This window comes from Limulus polyphemus, unplaced genomic scaffold (genome assembly GCF_000517525.1).
Source record: "Limulus polyphemus unplaced genomic scaffold, Limulus_polyphemus-2.1.2 Scaffold1438, whole genome shotgun sequence".
Lineage (NCBI taxonomy): Eukaryota > Metazoa > Arthropoda > Merostomata > Xiphosura > Limulidae > Limulus > Limulus polyphemus.
In genome coordinates this window covers 5,427-23,700 of record NW_013667048.1, presented here as the reverse complement: position 1 = coordinate 23,700, position 18,274 = coordinate 5,427, and the positions used below count along the sequence as shown (strand labels likewise).

General features: G+C 33.9%; 1 protein-coding gene across 1 annotated transcript in view; it reads right to left on the bottom strand.

Annotated features, from left to right (window-relative positions):
- LOC106463560 (neurogenic locus Notch protein-like) overlaps window positions 1-2,273 on the bottom strand; it is a 30,940-nt gene extending 28,667 nt beyond the window's left edge. Inside the window, exon 1 of the mRNA XM_022391100.1 lies at window positions 2,138-2,273. Coding sequence (XP_022246808.1) covers window positions 2,138-2,273 — 136 coding nt within the window. The remainder of the gene's footprint in view (window positions 1-2,137) is intronic.
- Window positions 2,274-18,274: the final 16,001 nt, after the last annotated feature.

Below are 18,274 nucleotides of genomic sequence, written 5' to 3'. Positions count from 1 at the left end.
GTTGACAGTAGTCACACAGTAATGTATTCTTAGTTACAGGACTACAGTTAAGATGTTACTAACGATATCCGATTGTTGACAGTAGTCACACAGTAATGTATTCTTAGTTACAGGACTACAGTTAAGGTGTTACTAACGATATCCGATTGTTGACAGTAGTCACACAGTAATGTATTCTTAGTTACAGGACTACAGTTAAGATGTTACTAACGATATCCGATTGTTGACAGTAGTCACACAGTAATGTATTCTTAGTGACAGGAGTACAGTTAAGTGTTACTAAATTCCATTCTTCATGTAACTAAGAATGCATTACTGTGTGACTACTGTCAACAATCGGATATCGTTAGTAACAACTTAACTGTACTCCTATCACTAAGAATACATTACTGTGTGACTACTGTCAACAATCGGATATCGTTAGTAACACCTTAACTGTACTCCTGTCACTAAGAATACATTACTGTGTGACTACTGTCAACAATCGGATACCGTAGAATCCCAGTCTTCATTAATAGTTGTATGTTTTATCTAACATTCCTTGTAGAACAAGGAATGTTAGATAAAACATACGACTATTAATGAAGACTGGGATTCTACAAGGAATGTTAGATAAAACATACGATATTAATGAAGACTGGAATTCTACAAGGAATGTTAGATAAAACATACAACTATTAATGAAGACTGGAATCCTAAAAGAATGTAAAGTAAAAGTACGACTATTAATGAAGACTGGGATTCTACAAGGAATGTTAGATAAAACATACGACTATTAATGAAGACTGGGATTCTACAAGGAATGTTAGATAAAACATACAACTATTAATGAAGACTGGAATTCCACGATAATGGGATTTAAAGGACAAAACTACTTTTAACTTATAAACCGTTAATTACTACACGTCCTAGGAATTACCAAGTTTTATACTGCTGTCTCTCAATAGGTAGTTTTACAACACAGAAAGCTCTACAACTCTCAGCCAGAAGTTTTACAATATAGTAAATCTAAAACCTCCAAATTGACAGTTTTAAAAGCTAGAAATTCAATTATCGGTAGGTAGCTTTAAAACCTAGAAACTCAACAACTCTCAGTAGGTAGTTTTACAACTAAGAAACTCAACAACTCCCAGTATGTAGTTTTAGAACCTAGGAATTTAACAATTCTTAGTAAGTAGTTTTACAACCTAGAAACTAGACAACTCTCAGTAAGTAGCTTTTGAACCTAGAAACTCAACCACTCTTAATAGGTAGTTTTAGAACCTAAAAACACAACAACTCTTAATAGGTAGTTTTTAGAACCTAGAAACTCGACAACTCATAATAGGTAGTTTTATAACTTAAAAGCACTTAGCCACTTCTACAAGGTACTCAGTTAAATGGTAATTTACATGTGTTTTTAATAACAATTTCAGGATTACAGTTTTAACAATGAACAAAGAATCGAAGCTGCTTTAAGTACACTTTAGTTTACAATACAATTTAAAGTCGTGTCACGTTAGAACTTGTCACGTGGTCTTTGAAATCGATGAGAACTCGTTCAACAGTTTATTCCCATGACTAACATCTTGTCCCTGAATCTACGTCACACCTGGTCTTGTACGTTAAAAAATAGAATATCATGCAGGTGATTTTACGATGTCTTTAAGATCGCGAAAAACATATGTTGTCAATATTTCGTTCCAATATTCTGGAGGATAACTGACCAATACATAAATAAAAACATGAACGAAATTAATCACACAGTTTCATAGCTGATAATAGTTTATAAAATAATAATTATTATACTGTAATAGCAGCGACAAAATACGTTATTTGCAGGAGTTTTAAATTTCATATTTCCTTTATATGTTGAAATAAAAAATTTAGAGTTGACTTTTTGTTGAGTGTGGGTGTATTGTCTAATAAAACCCTAAGACATTGCGTGTAGTGTGGATATGTTTCCAACAAATCCAAAAGAAATATTGTGTCGTATTGGAACCTGTAAAAAATATGTTTAATGTTTAGGTGAATAACTACTGAGATAAAAAGTATCTGCTATGTCTCCAGACAATAATCGCAACTTCAATATGGTTGCTTGTATTTTTAGTTGAACAGTAATGGTGGCTATTCTCCTAAAATGACCAGTAGCACAAACCATTCAGCCACCCCAATGAGCTGGCTTGAAGTGTAGTGGGACCTTGTGGAATGTTTTTAAAACCAATCACGTCCCACCGAGATGCAGCTCGTGACAAAAGGAGCCGAGCCCCATATACAGGAAAGCCCCGAGGCATGTTCAGTAATAAACGAAAGAACCTCTGTTACTGACAGCAGTCGGCTGCTTCCACCGGGTTATCGTTTGAGGATGAAAGTTAATTCTCGGAGGAAGCACAACAGCCATAAATGGCCTTAATACGAAACAACTACTCTCGTGGGCTGCTGTGTAGATGGATATGATAATTGGGGTTGGGTCAAACGCAAATATTTTCAAGCAGTCTTGGAACTACCAACTCCTACCTTATGACGACGATCTAACGAGCAAGTACAGAGATGTAAATATATTACTGGCATTTTGACTACAGAGTATTAGCACAGACTACTCGATCATACATTAACAAAACACTTAAATCAAATACTAGACACACCTCATGAAACAGATGCTATCAATGACGTTACAAACCACCTGCTTCGCGTTTCGAAGCAAGTCACGGTCGTTCACGCGATGAACGCGCACCTTGGCCTCGACAGCAGCTGCAGACGGATTGTGATAGGACCGGAAGTAGTCTATGTGTTTTTGAGACCCCCCTTTCCCCTCAGGTGTTTTGGGCAAATCTCAAAAATAAAATTCTCAGCTAAATTTCAGATTGACTCTGCTAAAGACTTGAAACATTTTTTTGGTTAAACAGACTAACCCGCATGATTCATCAAGTCGTTAACATTTGACCAACTGCTGTGGATAACGATCAGCAAAGTAATAAAACATGTTTAATAAAGAAATAAATACGTCATTCCCAATCACTGGGTCAGTTTTTAAAAGAAATTTACATACACCACAGTTTTTATTGGTAATTCGAAATAAAACAAAATTAGCCCCCCAGTGGCACAGCGGCATGTCTACGGACTTACAACGCGAGAATCCTGGTTTCGTTACCCGTGGTGGGCAGAGCACAGATAGCCCATTGTGTAGCTTTGTGCTTAGCTTCAAACAAAAAGAATTACAGGTTACCACAGTTTCTCCTATCCCACGCAAAAGGAAACATCTCTGCTAAACAGTAATAATCGACTCTGACATCAACAAATATTAAAAAAAAAAACGTGCTTTTAGTTCACTGGTTTTATCAACAGGTGGAAATTCAATATCGTAAAATTTACATCGCAATATTATTCACACAGTTAATATATATAACTGTTAATTACATGATCTTATAAGAATCTAAAAGTAATTTAATCCTTTATCGCCGTGAATAACAAATAAATGGTAAAACACAGGAATAAAAGAAATATTTACTACTTTTTAAATAAAATCAAAAATAATACTTTAAAGCCGTGCGATATAGCTGGCAAGAAGTGTCTAAAAACCTAATCTACCCAGTATCCAAAATAACACATTAGGGATAATCTTTAAGTTATTGGTAAGGAAAGGTTAAAGTTACCGCCCTTACCCCCCGTACTTTTAGCGAATGCGCTACCCCCACCCCACCCTCACGACTATACGCACGTGACCGAGTTAGCATTAAATGAAATTGGAACACCGATTCACGGTAAAGTGATCTGTTAAATGACGTCAAAGTCACCCTAAAACTTCACAATTACAACATATATATAGAAATATTAATGCTCGTCCCAAACAAAATTGGTTTATTCAAAAATCCTGATTTAAACTGTCAAACATTTCATGCTGAATTTCCGAAAAACATAGTGAAACAACTACCAACATAAAGGTAGTATTCACGGAAAGATGTGATCTCATAAATTTGGTTGTCATGGTTATGTAGATTGTACAAAACACACACAATTCTCTGAGATGTGGTTTATCGTAAGTTATATTCTTTAATCGTACTTTGTACTTTATAGGTTATTATTTCGAATCTCAATTTGTTTACATCTTCTGACTCAAGCCACCGACTATGATAAAGACGTTATTTATAAGTTTTTTGTCATGTTATTATTTCGAGTCGTAAACTATAAACTTTCAATACTTTATCACAGAATCAGCCGAAGTTTAATGGCAAACCTAGGACTAAAGTTCTCTCTTTTTTTTCCCTCAAGACTATAACGAATCAGACGTAAACAGTAAACTTCATGTATCATGTTGTAGTGGGTTTCTTGAAACCAAGATTGGGTAAATCAGATTACCGCCTAACAATGTGTATTAGGTGTACCTGTGAGATCTAAATGTTTGTTAACCCTAAAATGCCAGCGTTAAATTTTCAATCATTAACGCCAGGTGGTATGAGGTCATAGTGACCCCTTGCTGCCGTTCTAGGGTTAAGGACTTCTTGAAAGCTTAAGATGTATATTTCTCATAACAGATAAACACTCGTTTTGGAAGATAAAATGTGAAATTGATTTTGCTGTCAACTCATTTTCGGGAGAGGAGAAAGTTGGGTTTAAGTCCGTTATTCTGTATTCGATACCCTCAAAGTAATCTTTTTTTTCAGTCTGTTTACTGGTCTGTAAGGTTAAATATTTTTCTTTAAATTTAAAAAAAGATTTCACAGTGTTAGACCTCATGCCAACAAACAGAAGAAAAGTAGCTGCTACGTGAGTATGTTTCTAGCCAGATGGCGGCACCGGTTGAATGCAGGGGCTAATAGTAGTCGAGCGCGCTTTATTCACTGGTAGGAATTCCCACGGTCTGGGATGTCGGTGGGGTGGGGGTGAGGGAAGAATAGACGGGTAAGGCGTAGAGGAAGGTCTCTTAAGCAGGACATTGTGTTTTAGTTTCCGTCACAATGTACTTAAGTAGCTACCATCACAGCTACGTCACACACTTCCTAAAATGCTACACATTCTAGATCGTTTTTCTCTTAATTCACGTGCTCGTGGAAACTGTAGTTTTAACTGAACTTTAAACAGTGATGCCAGTTTGATTGTTATCTTTTGCTTTAGTTAAAAAAAGTTAAGTTTAGACTTCATAACGAAACATCTGAAGTAGATTGAATCATTTTACAAAAGTATGTTACGGTTAGGGTTAACGTTTAGGATTAGGCTTAATGTTTAAACAATGGCTATAAATTTTTAAAAATGCTAAAAAATACAATTTTTCAAGAACTTTATAACTTATAAAATTAATTCGGTTCAGTATGAAATTCGGAGATCCCTTAACAGCAGTACTGTATATTTATCAATTTAAATGTTCAAGAAAATAATAATAATCAACGACTGAACATTATCAACACTACAGTCATCATCAACTGCGATAAAAAAATAAATAAATTTATACTGGGCCATACCAGCAATCTCAATCATAACCAGTTATGATAAGACCAGAGACAATTCGCTTTCGATCGCGAAAATCTTGATCAGTCTAAACAGAAGTAAAATAAAGATCAGAACCATCAACAAAGGTCACAAACGTTTCGCCCTAATCACAATGATCACAAAGTATGAGTGATAAAAAGTGCTGGGATGTTTGGGCCTAAACGTACGCTTGTCTGCCTTTCCTTCTGAACGAACAAAAAGTGATTTAACAAGTACAACACACGTTCAACTACCGAGTCCTTGGGAGTTTTTAGCCATATTGCAGCGCATCTTTTCAACGGGCAAGTCTTTACCTGTGAAGTACTTACTGTTCGTTGAATTTTAATGAAAAGTACCAATTTCACATTGTGTTAAAAAAACACGCACAACTGGACCAAAATATTTATATCAAACAATTGTTCAGAAAGTGAACTATTTTTGCAGTGCCTATAGAAGTTTCGTGTGATTATTATAACAATCTCCACAACGGTTTTTCTAGAACAATGGTTCTCAACTGGGGTACAAAATTACTTCCAAGGGGTACAGGGCGGCGGTTCGGCATAGTAGTTACACATCAGCGCAGCCCAAACAAACGCTGATGGCGTCACTGTAGGGGTACATGATAATGTTGAAAATTAATAAGGGATATATTACTGAAAAAGGTCTAGAACGACCATTCTGGGGTTATACTGTTTGGAAGAGCTTTACAAGGTTTTGTAGGACTATCATAACAACCTCAACAAGATCTTTTATAAGGCTACAAGAGCTCTTTATAAACAACGGTATCACCCAAGCACCGAGCGACAGCATTCTGTTACCTTAAAACTAATGGACGGTTGGTTATAAACTGTGTAAAAACGAAGCAAGTTGTAATCATAAACCAGAGCTACCATACGCGATATTTGGACTCGTAGATTAAAGTGTTCATCAGGAAGAAAATACTACAATAAAAGAACAGCGTACCTACGATTCTCATTAGAATAAAAAGTTCGTCACATACTGAGAATCAATGACTATTTCGGAGGTCTGTTGTGACATGTGGTCACGTCCTTCACGCTTCAGTAGCCAATCTCCAAAAGATCCAACGTTTATTCAAAACGTTAAGAATTAATATGAAAAGGTGTACATTTTGAATGTTAAAAGACCGTATATGTGTTCATAATTACCTAAAACATTACTTATTGAATTATACCTTAAGTAACACAAACCAACTCAATAAATCAAAAAGAAGCGTTGTAATGTATAAATGTACAAATAAAAGAAAAAACAAAATTATGGCACAAACTTCTTTCAAACACTATACAAAAGCAAACTCTTGGGCGTCACCAGAAATATTTCACAGGGAAATGATCTGAAACCAATAACACATGTAGGCCTTAGCAGTCTAGCACATGGTTCATATTAAGGTTCGTGTCAGATTTGAAGAAACATAGTCAAACCGAAGAGGTTATGTATGAAGCTATAAAACGCCAAGTTCGGCAGTTCTTGCAGCACGAGATGTAATTTTCAGCAACCATCAAAATACAGTTGAGATTTCTGAATCAAATAATTTAAAAATGTTAAGTACTTTGCTATGAGAAAACTGCACATTTCTTAAATAACTGTGTGTGTGACGTCAATAGCAAAGTCATGTTTAGACCATGATATATAGAACAAGAACAACCGTTATAGATTTTGCTTGCCAAAATACTCGACAAATGTTTGATTAACCAGCGTTCTTTATGATCACTGCACAATATACGTACTGCACCAACTGTGCTTCACGTGGGGTTAACACCACCTGCCCCATATTCAAAATGTACGAGACTGTCGGCCCTTGAAAAAAAGGTCACGTGCTCATGGTCTAACCGCTCTAACGGAATTGTCGTTGCGCCAGATGGTGTTTTCGATGCACACTTTATTCTGAACGACCTTTGTTCCTTTAAACACACGGCGATTTAAACATTTAAATCTCCTGCGCATAAAAAATAAATATTTTACTTAGATCTTGCTAAATTAATCTTTCTCTTAGAATTACATTTAATAAAATACAAAACAACTTTTCTATAATCAATAAAACAAAGTTAAATATAAAACTTTTGTTACAAAAAGTACTGGTTTATTGCTGTGAACCTACGCCGTTGATTAGGCCTAGTTCTATTAAAATAAGCTCAATTTATGCTGTCTTTTTTTGCTTCCACAAGCTTCTCGAGTTTCGTAAAAAATCGCATGTAGCACACAGAAAAGATTATTCACTAATTTTCCCCCAATGAAAAACTAATATAACAACCTCAAATGTTACGCCTTCTGCTTTAACTTGTATAAATGATTAATTTGTTACATTATGAGTTACGCAGGTATAGCAAGAACATTAGATTCCAATCATCGTCGTCATTAAACTTTACAAACGAAACGAAGTGCTGAGGACACGTTACTATTGAGCATGCCAGAACAATGCACATTAAGACGTCATAGAGACACAAAAACGGATGTCACGTTACACATTCTTAAATACACTGTTAGAAAAGGCCAAAACTTACCTGCAAAATGCCTCCTCGCGTGGATTCGAAACGCAAGACGCTCTGTTTTTACACGGATTTGGTGAGCATGACACCAGCCCTAGAATGAAAATGAATGTTGTAAACTAGGCTTTAAAAAAATTCCACGATTCCTAGTTTTTAACTAGCTAATCTAATGTCAGTCTTTATCACAATCGTATTGTAAGTTTCAAATAACCATCCATCCAAAGAAAGCTCTTTTAAAATAATCTAAAATTATATCACTTTGAGGGATTGCTCAAAAAAGTTTAAGAAAGCGAAACAAAAGCCACATAAAGGGATTGCTCAAAAAAGTTTAAGAAAGCGAAACAAAAGCCACATAATTATGTAGTTTACAGTGTTCCACAAACGTATATCGTATTAGTTCTTATATTCATTCGAAGTTATTTTACTAACTCACATCTGGTGGTGGTCTTTTGAATATATCTGTACACAAAACTCAACTTGCTTTGTATTCTTAACAATTCAACCACGAGCTATCTACTGGTTACTGGCTGTTTCTCTTCATTAAGCATGATTAAATAAAGGCAAACTATTTCAATATTATTCTTTTAATAAAAGGGAGATGTAACTATGAATGTTTATAACGCATATCTTTAAGACATCTTAATATTCACTAAAGGCAGTGGATAAATTATCACGTCATGTGAAAAAACTGTCACGCACACGCTGCATTCCTGTAGTTATTACGATTAAACAATACAATTGTCTCCCTGCCACTGCCTGATGCTGGCCTCAGGTCTTGTTGCATAATAAAGTTACGAGTGAAAAACGAAGTTAAATATGCCTCATTCCATTCCAACTACCTAGTCCTCCCCTCCAGGGTATCAGTGTTCTTTTTAATGATTTTTTTTAGCAGTTTTCGTATTATTGATCAGTTTCTTTTTTCTATGTAAAATATTGCAAATAAACGATCGCTTGTATCCTGGTTGTAACTTGTAAGCCAAGCGGGACTTTGGGGAAGGACAATTGGATATTACTTATTTTGTTCTTAGTTTCATTAATATCATTTGTAATGATGTGTAAATTATTTTTAAACACTACTAATGTTATTTACAATCTTTATCATTATTTGTATTATTAAATTTTATAAATATTAATATTACTTCGCAATGTTAGTTCATTATATGAACTTAGGACTAGTTTATATCTCCTTATATGGTCGACAATATCATCAATATAATAGCGAAAGTCCTCAACTGTTGATTCAAAACATTACAGGTTACCGTATTTTCGTGTGTTGATTTCTGACATTATGTATTTCTTTAAGCTTGTTTCATAAAGTTGGCAGTATTAATTTGTGTTCCTTTTTAGTTTTATCGATATAATTGGCTTACAGTTTATTTTTTTAAATAAACCTATACTTGGAGGTTATATAAACATAATGCAAATCAACAAAAGATGTCCTCTTTTCTACTGCATACCCGCGAGACACTGAGGCTTAAGACGCCACCAAAGAGAATGAAAAAAGAAAGCGTACAAGAAATACGGGCGGAAGGGAGCGGACCCACGCTCCAAACTTACATCTGCTGTCCTATCACCTTAATCTGAGCGTGGGAACTTGTGTCGGGCAGAACGCGCACCCGAGAACCCGTGTCGCCGGTTAGTCTAAAACTGAATACCGCTTAAAAAACGGAAATACATCGCTATTTGCATTCAAACTGCTTCAGCATTGTTGAAGTAAGAATGAGCAACTTTGCCTTTAGAAACACATTTGGTATGGTTCATTGCAAACTAACATTAAAAAACACTTGTCTCTAACTACTAAACCCTTAAAACCGATTAAAATACATGCTTAGTTTTCGGTGTTCTAGCCGTGTGTCAAGTAATAATAAAAAAACATTTACTGGTTTAGTTACATAAGTTATACTGCTATCTTAGCAATGAAAATATTAGTATTAAATATTAATGTTCAACAATTTAATTAAAAGTAGTAGTATTACACATAATGTTTACAGTTTTAACAGCTAAATGAAGTTGTACAAAGCAAAGGCTGGTGAAAATTATGGCTTATATGAGAGAGCGTTTTTTAAAACACCACAATATCATAAGAAAATCTAGTCATTTACTAAATGCTCTTAAGTTAAATGTACTAATTTCCACTCAATTCCAGTCAAACTAGAATTGTCATTGTTGAATGTCATATCCCTAGTCACACTTATAATTACTGAATTACAAATTTTAATGTTACTATCTATCGTCTGTGAACACAAATTTGGTTATTACTTAAGTTAGTCGTATAGTATATGGGTGGAACTGGAAGAAAAACTGTGTTTTTATTTCCTAGCTTTTCGTTACTGCACAAAAAAAAATTAAGTTAGTAATTATTACTTCAGACAGCCAGAGGTCTTGTGCTTCCGAAACGCCAAACAATAACATTCCCGCCTTATGATTTCTTGACTTACCTTCGACGATGTCTGGAAGGAACACGGCACCTAAGACAGCGGCCAGGACACGAACGGCCAGTCGAAGTCGCATTGTCCACAAAAACGTTCACAAAATAATCACCAACACGTGTTAATCATTGAGAATGTCATCCTTAATAGCCAGTTGGAGCATTTAGTTGAATGTTAACCATCAAACACATATTTCAAACTCGCAATTTCAAAACAATTATTTTTGTTGATGATATTTCTTATGTACAAGCCCCAATTGGTTATTCCCTACTAACCACAGTATCACCGAAAACGTCAATGAATCTCGATGCCTGTTCATGAAGAGCAATTTACTCAGTATCCTTCCGCTTAGGAGTTTTTAACTAGTTTTAAGATATTTATAGTATCAATTTCTTTTTACACTTTGTAACTTATATTGCTTTTCAAGGTTTATATCCAAATTTTAGAAACATTTAGATTACAGTTAAGATGATAACGTTACAAACTAAGCGTACTTACTTCTCAGTTAGTTGACGTTACTCTGCTCATCGATATTAATGCGCGCTGAACAAGTAACCAGTAGTCACCGTTTAGCGACCGTCGAGTGACTACTGTTCCATGCCTAACGTACTACTTGTGTAAGAAAAAAAAAATCATTCATTACCTTGCTAACTAACAATAACGTGAATTATTTATCAGAGCTTCTGAGTGAAAGCAAAGAAGACTTTTATTTTAAAAAAACTCATTATTTACAATATTTTAATGCAGTTACATTTATTAGACAACGTATTGATATCTTAATGAATTACTCTGATGTTTTGAAATAAGATGATAAACTTAGTATAATCAATATATAAAAGTCAGGCACTTTATATAAGATAAAGTTAGTACAATAAATATAGAAAAGTCAGGCACTTTATATAAGATAAAGTTACTACAATAAATATTATAAAAGTCAGGCACTTTATATAAGATAACGTTACTACCATCAATTATAAAGGTCAAGCACTTTATATAAGATAAAGTTACTACAATAAATATTATAAAAGATAACGTTACTACCATCAATTATAAAGGTCAGGCACTTTATATAAGATAAAGTTATAATAATAAATATTATAAAAGTCAGGCACTTTATATAAGATAACGTTACTACCATCAGTTATAAAGGTCAGGTACATTATATAAGATTAAGTTACTACAATAAATACATAAAAGTCTGGTACTTTATAGAGGATAAACATAATACCATCAATTATAAAGGTCAGGTACTTTATATAAGATAAAGTTACTATAATAAATATTATAAAAGTCAGGCACTTTATAGAGTATAAACATAATACCATCAATACATAAATGTCAGGTACTTTATACAGGATAAACATAAACACAGTATTATCAACATATAGAAGTCAGGTACTGTATATTGTTACCAAGTTAACCACTGACAACAAAGTTTACAAACAATAGACACCAAATTGATGAAAATTGTATATTGATATTAAGTTAACCACTAACAACAAAGTTTACAAGCTATAGACACTCAACTGATGACAACTGTATATTATTACCCTGTTAACAACTGACAAGAAAGTTTACTACCTATAGGCACTCTATGTTGTTACTAAGTTAACCAACAAAATGTGGTCCGCTGAGGTGGTTCGTTGAAAGATTGAATAACTAAGTTAAGTAAGCGGTAGCTTAGTTCCCATTTTAGTCCGAAGAGATAAAAAATTTAGATGTTCCGCGAAGAAAAGAATTTGAGAACCACTGCTATAGAGAATGCTATCCAACTGATAACATGTTGTTACTAAGTTCCTCACATGCAATAAAGTTTATTTGTACAGAGGATTGAATAATTTATGTTGAATCAATTTTGAATGTGCAAATCTGCAAGTCACGTGACAGCACAGCCGATATAAGGTAGCGGTATGAATCGGAACTACGTTTTGACATCTCTTGACTTTGGGCAGTTAAGGTGATGCCTACCAAAATTGATCGCTTTGGGTAGGGTATGTAACAGCATTTTCCGACGAAACATATTAATTTACTCAGATAATAAGAATTATCGAATCGGGGGCTTAGAATGCTTATTTTACTTAATGGCATCGAAAGAAATGTATTAACTTGGGGTATTAGGTCCATCCAGAAAGAGACCTCCAACAAGTCGTATCCTAGCCATGGTAAGCGTGGAGTCTTATAATAGTTGAGATTCTATGAACAAAGTGCGGAACATAAACAAAAAGGATCTCCTACCGGAAGGCCCGGCATGGCGCTGGCCTCGCCATCTGAGGGTCGCGGGTTCCAATCCTCGTCCCGCTGGGGCCGCTATAATGTGACAGTGAATCCTACTATAGCCCCACAATAGCAGATAAAATAAATATACCTAACTTAAGTTTATTTATTATGCCTGCTGCTATATAGTGAAGAATTAAACAATGGCCAATGACACTTTTTCTTCACTTCACCTATCTAGTGTATAGGATTTTCTCACAGTGATTACAAAGCACGTTCACACCAACAGTATGTTTAAGTAGTAGTAACAGGTGTAAACCAGATGGATTCTCCTATTTTATTTGGCATAATTTGAATCAGAATTCTTAAGCAGATGCAAATACAGCTCTGATGGGTTTGAACCTTGAGTTTATTAATTTACTTTATTTATGTTCCATCCTGATTTCGAGGTCCTTCTGTACATTTTCTATGGCTTTCTCGATTAAATGGATTTTTTTTTATAATTCTTCTGTAAAACTTGTTGCATTCTTGTAATTATTATCTTCATATTCCAGCTGTCTTTTCTTGGTCTTCTTTTGGCTTTTTGTCTCTTTTTTCTTGGAGCTATTCAAATTTTCTGTAACTCTATTCTTGACCTTCTCATACTTTCGTGTCACTTTCTTCCTGACCTCCTTTCCATTGTTTCATCATTTCTAGCAAAAATATTTGATCTCACTTTGTTTTGATGTTGGTTCTTGATTCTATTTGATTTTTACCAAAATAATCTTACTTCTGACACAAGTTGTGTAACAGCTTCTATTTTGTATTGAGTGCTTTTGGGAGGATTGTTTGGTAAAAATTAGGAAGCAAATTCCAGTCCACGATAATGAAAGCATTTTATTTCTTCCATTACAAGTACAACTGATAGACCGTATTTCACAACTAAATAACGCCTTAATAGAAAACTCGCCTAACTGCTAACTTTCTCGTATGTACGTTACTTCTTTTATCTATAATATTGCGTTGAAAACTCAAACTCAAAACATCCAACGCTGACCCAAGTTATAGTAACTAACTAACTGACTTAGTAATCAATCAATCACTGTAACAAATCCCGTAATCAGTCAATAACCCCTTCTAACTCGCGTTTTATATCATTAAAGTTGTTTCCTACACTTTCAAGAAAGTTCTAATCATTAAAACGCTTGATTGCTCATCACAAAACGTTAAAACCTCCCTCTAACCAAATAAACAAACAAATCTAACGTCTAAAAAAATAATCATAGCTTTCAACAATATAAATACAGTCAAAAGTACATTGGACTTAGTTTAACATTCAGTAGTTAATAACTACTAAACCTTCACGAAACTTGGTCATAAATGAAATGTGCTTAGAAGCTAGAACTATAGCTGCAGTCATTATTGCACTCACAGATGACCGATGGTGCCCGAGATATTTATGGATTTATCGCATCAGGCGTTTTCCCACAAGAAACTACTCATTTCACATGTAGTGTTAAACACAGGCTTGTGTGAGATTGAGGAAACAGAGGAAAGTTCTATGTTCTGCTCTGTAGGCACGAAGCACGCGGATGAATTCAAGTCGTCATCAGTCATCTTGATCCACGCGCATTATGGAGTTCTTTGGATGTAAGCGCACGAAACTCACACACCTTGATTAAAAATGAAGATAAAAGCCCAACACTTTCATTTGGATACAAACGTTTAAAAAGAATGTATCGTTACTTTTATGTAAAGAACTTTCTTTCTTCGGAACAACAATCAAATATATAATAAAGTTTTTGAGATGCATATTGCTCAGATACCGTTTTCTTAATTTTTTATAAATCTAAGACCTGATGTTTATCCTTTCGACTAGTCTAATGTAATAGAGCAAAGTATAAATTATATTTTAATATATTTTAGAAAGTTTTGTTTTTAGCGCGAGGTGCACAATGGGTTATTTGCACCATGTTCACTTCAGGGATTGAACCCTGAACTCTAGCATTATAAGTCATCAAAGTGGTCAGTGAACCACCAGAATACTTCTTATAACACCGTAAACGTTAAGTGTGTTTTTCTATCAAATAAAATGTCCGTACTTTTGGTGCGAAGAAAAAAAAAGGAAGAAACTCAATCAAATTGGAGATGTTATATTTCAGGTATTTCTTAATGGATTGTCTTGATATTTGGTATGTGAAGTAAGAGTCTACTAGAGCACATCCAATGAAAATATGTGATCGTTTGGATTACCGCAGTCTGAGATACAGAAGGTGGAAAATCATTAAACTATCACAGAAGGTTGTTTTGGCCGCAACGACACTCTACCGTGTTTCTTCATTTACTTTACTAAAATAACCCGATTTTCCTGAAATAAAAATGCTATTTCTTTGTTGGATTTTATTAAAACTATATTGTACTTGTTGAGAATTTTTAGTGCTAATATTTTCTCTTTACTTATCTATAAAAGCTGATATTCTAAAGTATAGAATTAAACTGTTCCACTTTCTTAAGTGTTAATATTACTAAAACACTCTCTAGATTCCAGCCAGATAGACTGTTTGAAAGGTAACTGTAAAAACTATTCAACAGTTGGAAAATATTTGTAAAACTTTAATTTATCAGCTTTCGTAATAAATTTCAAACCATGAGCTAAAACTTTCTTTCCAAATTTCACTTGATGATTAATTTGAATAATTAAAAATTACAGCACCAGGATGTTTTATTAATGTATTTGAATGTAAATTTGAATTTTCACTCAAATGATTGAACGTCTTAATTAAACAAAAGTGAAAAGGTAATACAAATACTTTAAGTACTGGTGAAAAAATATATATAATAATTTCACTCATCTTTAAAAGCGCCTCTTAACGGCTTTTTAATGCACTATTACCTACGCTCCAGCTTTTCGTTGAAAATTGGTTACTTAACCCCGATTCTGCAGGTTCACATAATAAAGTAGATAAATCGAGCAGAAATTGAAAACAAAAATTAATTAATTAAACTCTCTCTCTCTCGTTGTTATTTGCGATGACTGTGTTTGGTGATGAAATCTCGGTCAAGCTTCTAAACAATACTTCTGCATTTCTCAGTAAATTAAAGTAACCAAATGTAACAGGAATGGTTAACTTAAATCTGATAATTTTTTAAATACTTAGAAATATAAAAATGACAGTAATTGTAACTTATAAAGAACTTAACTAAAAGTTCTAGAATTTCACTCAAGTAAACGTTTGCCTCGCTAATTTATATTCGGAGAGTGTAACAGTCGATTGGCCTGCCATCTGTCGTTTGCATAGAATAATTTTATGAAATATTTGAGCAGAATAATTAGTGAAACATCTATAATTTTGTTTAATTTTCTTTTATTTATACATAATTCATTTATCAAACGTACTCTATAATTACTTAAATAAACATTGTTTTCCGGTGTTGTCTAAAAATGGTGGACTTTTGACGAGCATTATTTAATCTGCTGGATGGATATATAGGAGCCAGTTAGTCACCCAAACACGTTTTGTATTTACTGTTAAGTTTAAAACATCTAAACAAAACAGTGAAATATATCTTAAAACACTTAACGTTACACTAATTTATCTTGTGTAATAATACGGACATAAAGTTTAGAAAGAAGTGTTTTGTTTTACGCTGCACTGGGTTTTGTCAGTGAAATATATACATATTTAACAAAAATAATGGAGTATTCCTTCCGACCATTATTAGTTTATGTTATATAATGATGAATAATCGTAAATTACGTTCAAAAAACCAAATGTTAGATTTTGTTCCCTTTATCCGAGGCGTAGTGTTGAATTTTAGCACGTGCTCCCTCCTGTCAGGTTAAAAGTACGTGTGTGAGGTGAGTGGCGAAATAGGAAACTGATTCCTCAGGAAAGTCATCTTTATACAACAGGAACGTTCTCTTATCTTTGGCGAGAGATGGTTAAAGAACACGAGCTGAGTACAAAAATATTGTAGCAACAAAATGTGTAGCATTTCGTATAAGACACCTAGATAGATCTCGTGATGATAAGTATATTTAGGTGTTCGTTGTTACTTCTTCTTATAGGCTTATGATAACATTTCAAGTAATTACGTTTTTTGTTTTAATTTCTCAGAGTGTTGTGTTTTAATATAACCGTAGATACATTTTTTTTTAGTTTGTCATTATATAATATATGTTATTATACACTATATATAGACATCTTTACAGTGTTGGATAACGTATGTTACTGTACAGTATATATATATATCTTTTAGACTGTTAGATAATGTATGTTACTGTACATATAAGCATCTCTTACAGTGTGAATAATGTATATTTTCACCATTATATATAAGCATCTCTTGAAAGAATGTTTCTCTGATGATTTCAAGAAGTTTAAAAGAAATCAAAAATAGTTTTCGAGTTATTAATTTTTATTCCTTGACATGGAAATCGATCGTTTATTGCAAAGATTTTCCATCCTTTTTACAAATATTTTTTCAAGCACTATTTCAACAGAAGAATTAATAATAATCCAAACTGGGAACAAACAACTGAAATGCGGTTAATCTGGATTATGAAGGATTAGAATTGTAGTTATCATATAATTCAAACTTTCTATCGCTAAGGGATTTTATATATATATTTTAAACCATAGTAACAGTGTTTTTAACTGCTGTAATTACTGTGTTGGAACGTCCAGGAGCGTGATTTCACAAAAATGTTGGGAGGGGGGGGGGGCAAATGTTCCGCCTGGATGGTGAACAGAAGGCGAGTGACGTAGTAGTACTCAGCAGTCATCAAGGTTAGTGACGTAGTAGTAAACATCACATCATCAAGGCTAATGACGTATTAGTACACATCACATCATCAAGGCTAATGACGTAGTAGTACACATCACGTCATCAAGGCTAGTGACATAGTAGTACATATCACATCATCAAGGCTAATGACGTAGTAGTACACATAACGTCATCAGGGCTAGTGACATAGTAGTACATATCACATCATCAAGGCTAATGACGTAGTAGTACACATAACGTCATCAGGGCTAGTGACATAGTAGTACAAATCACGTCATCAGGGCTAGTGACATAGTAGTACAAATCACGTCATCAAGGCTAATGACGTAGTAGTACACATCACGTCATCAAGGCTAGTGACGTAGTAATACACATCACGCCATCAGTTGTAAGAAAAAGTTCTGTCACTCACTTATTTGAAGCGCACATAAAAGTAACACTAGAATAATAATAACTTTGATTAATATTTTATGAGGTAATATTTCGATTTACCGTCTGATCGAGCATTACAAAAATAACGTTAAAATGAGCCAAAAAATCTTTAAAATCCATTAAACGAACCGCAACAAAATTATTTAATAAGTTAATGAAATGTCGTAAAATATGTAAAGCAATCAAAATGTTATGATTCCCATAAAGTACAACGTTCTGTTTTAAACGTAGTAATATTCAAAATACTTTTTTACCGCTTTCCAATCTAAGTAAATGACAGAATCTACACCTGTTGTTAACAATACGACACTCTAAGCCTCTCAGAGTTGGAATTGATTTTCATATTTCACGAGAGGCTTAGCCTTGGTCCCATTATAATCTTATACTTACTAATTCACCATAGAATACGTAAACAGTCGTGACATGTCGTTTAGATAAATACTTCTTCCGAAAAAGTATTGTCTCTCACGATGAATTAAATGTAAA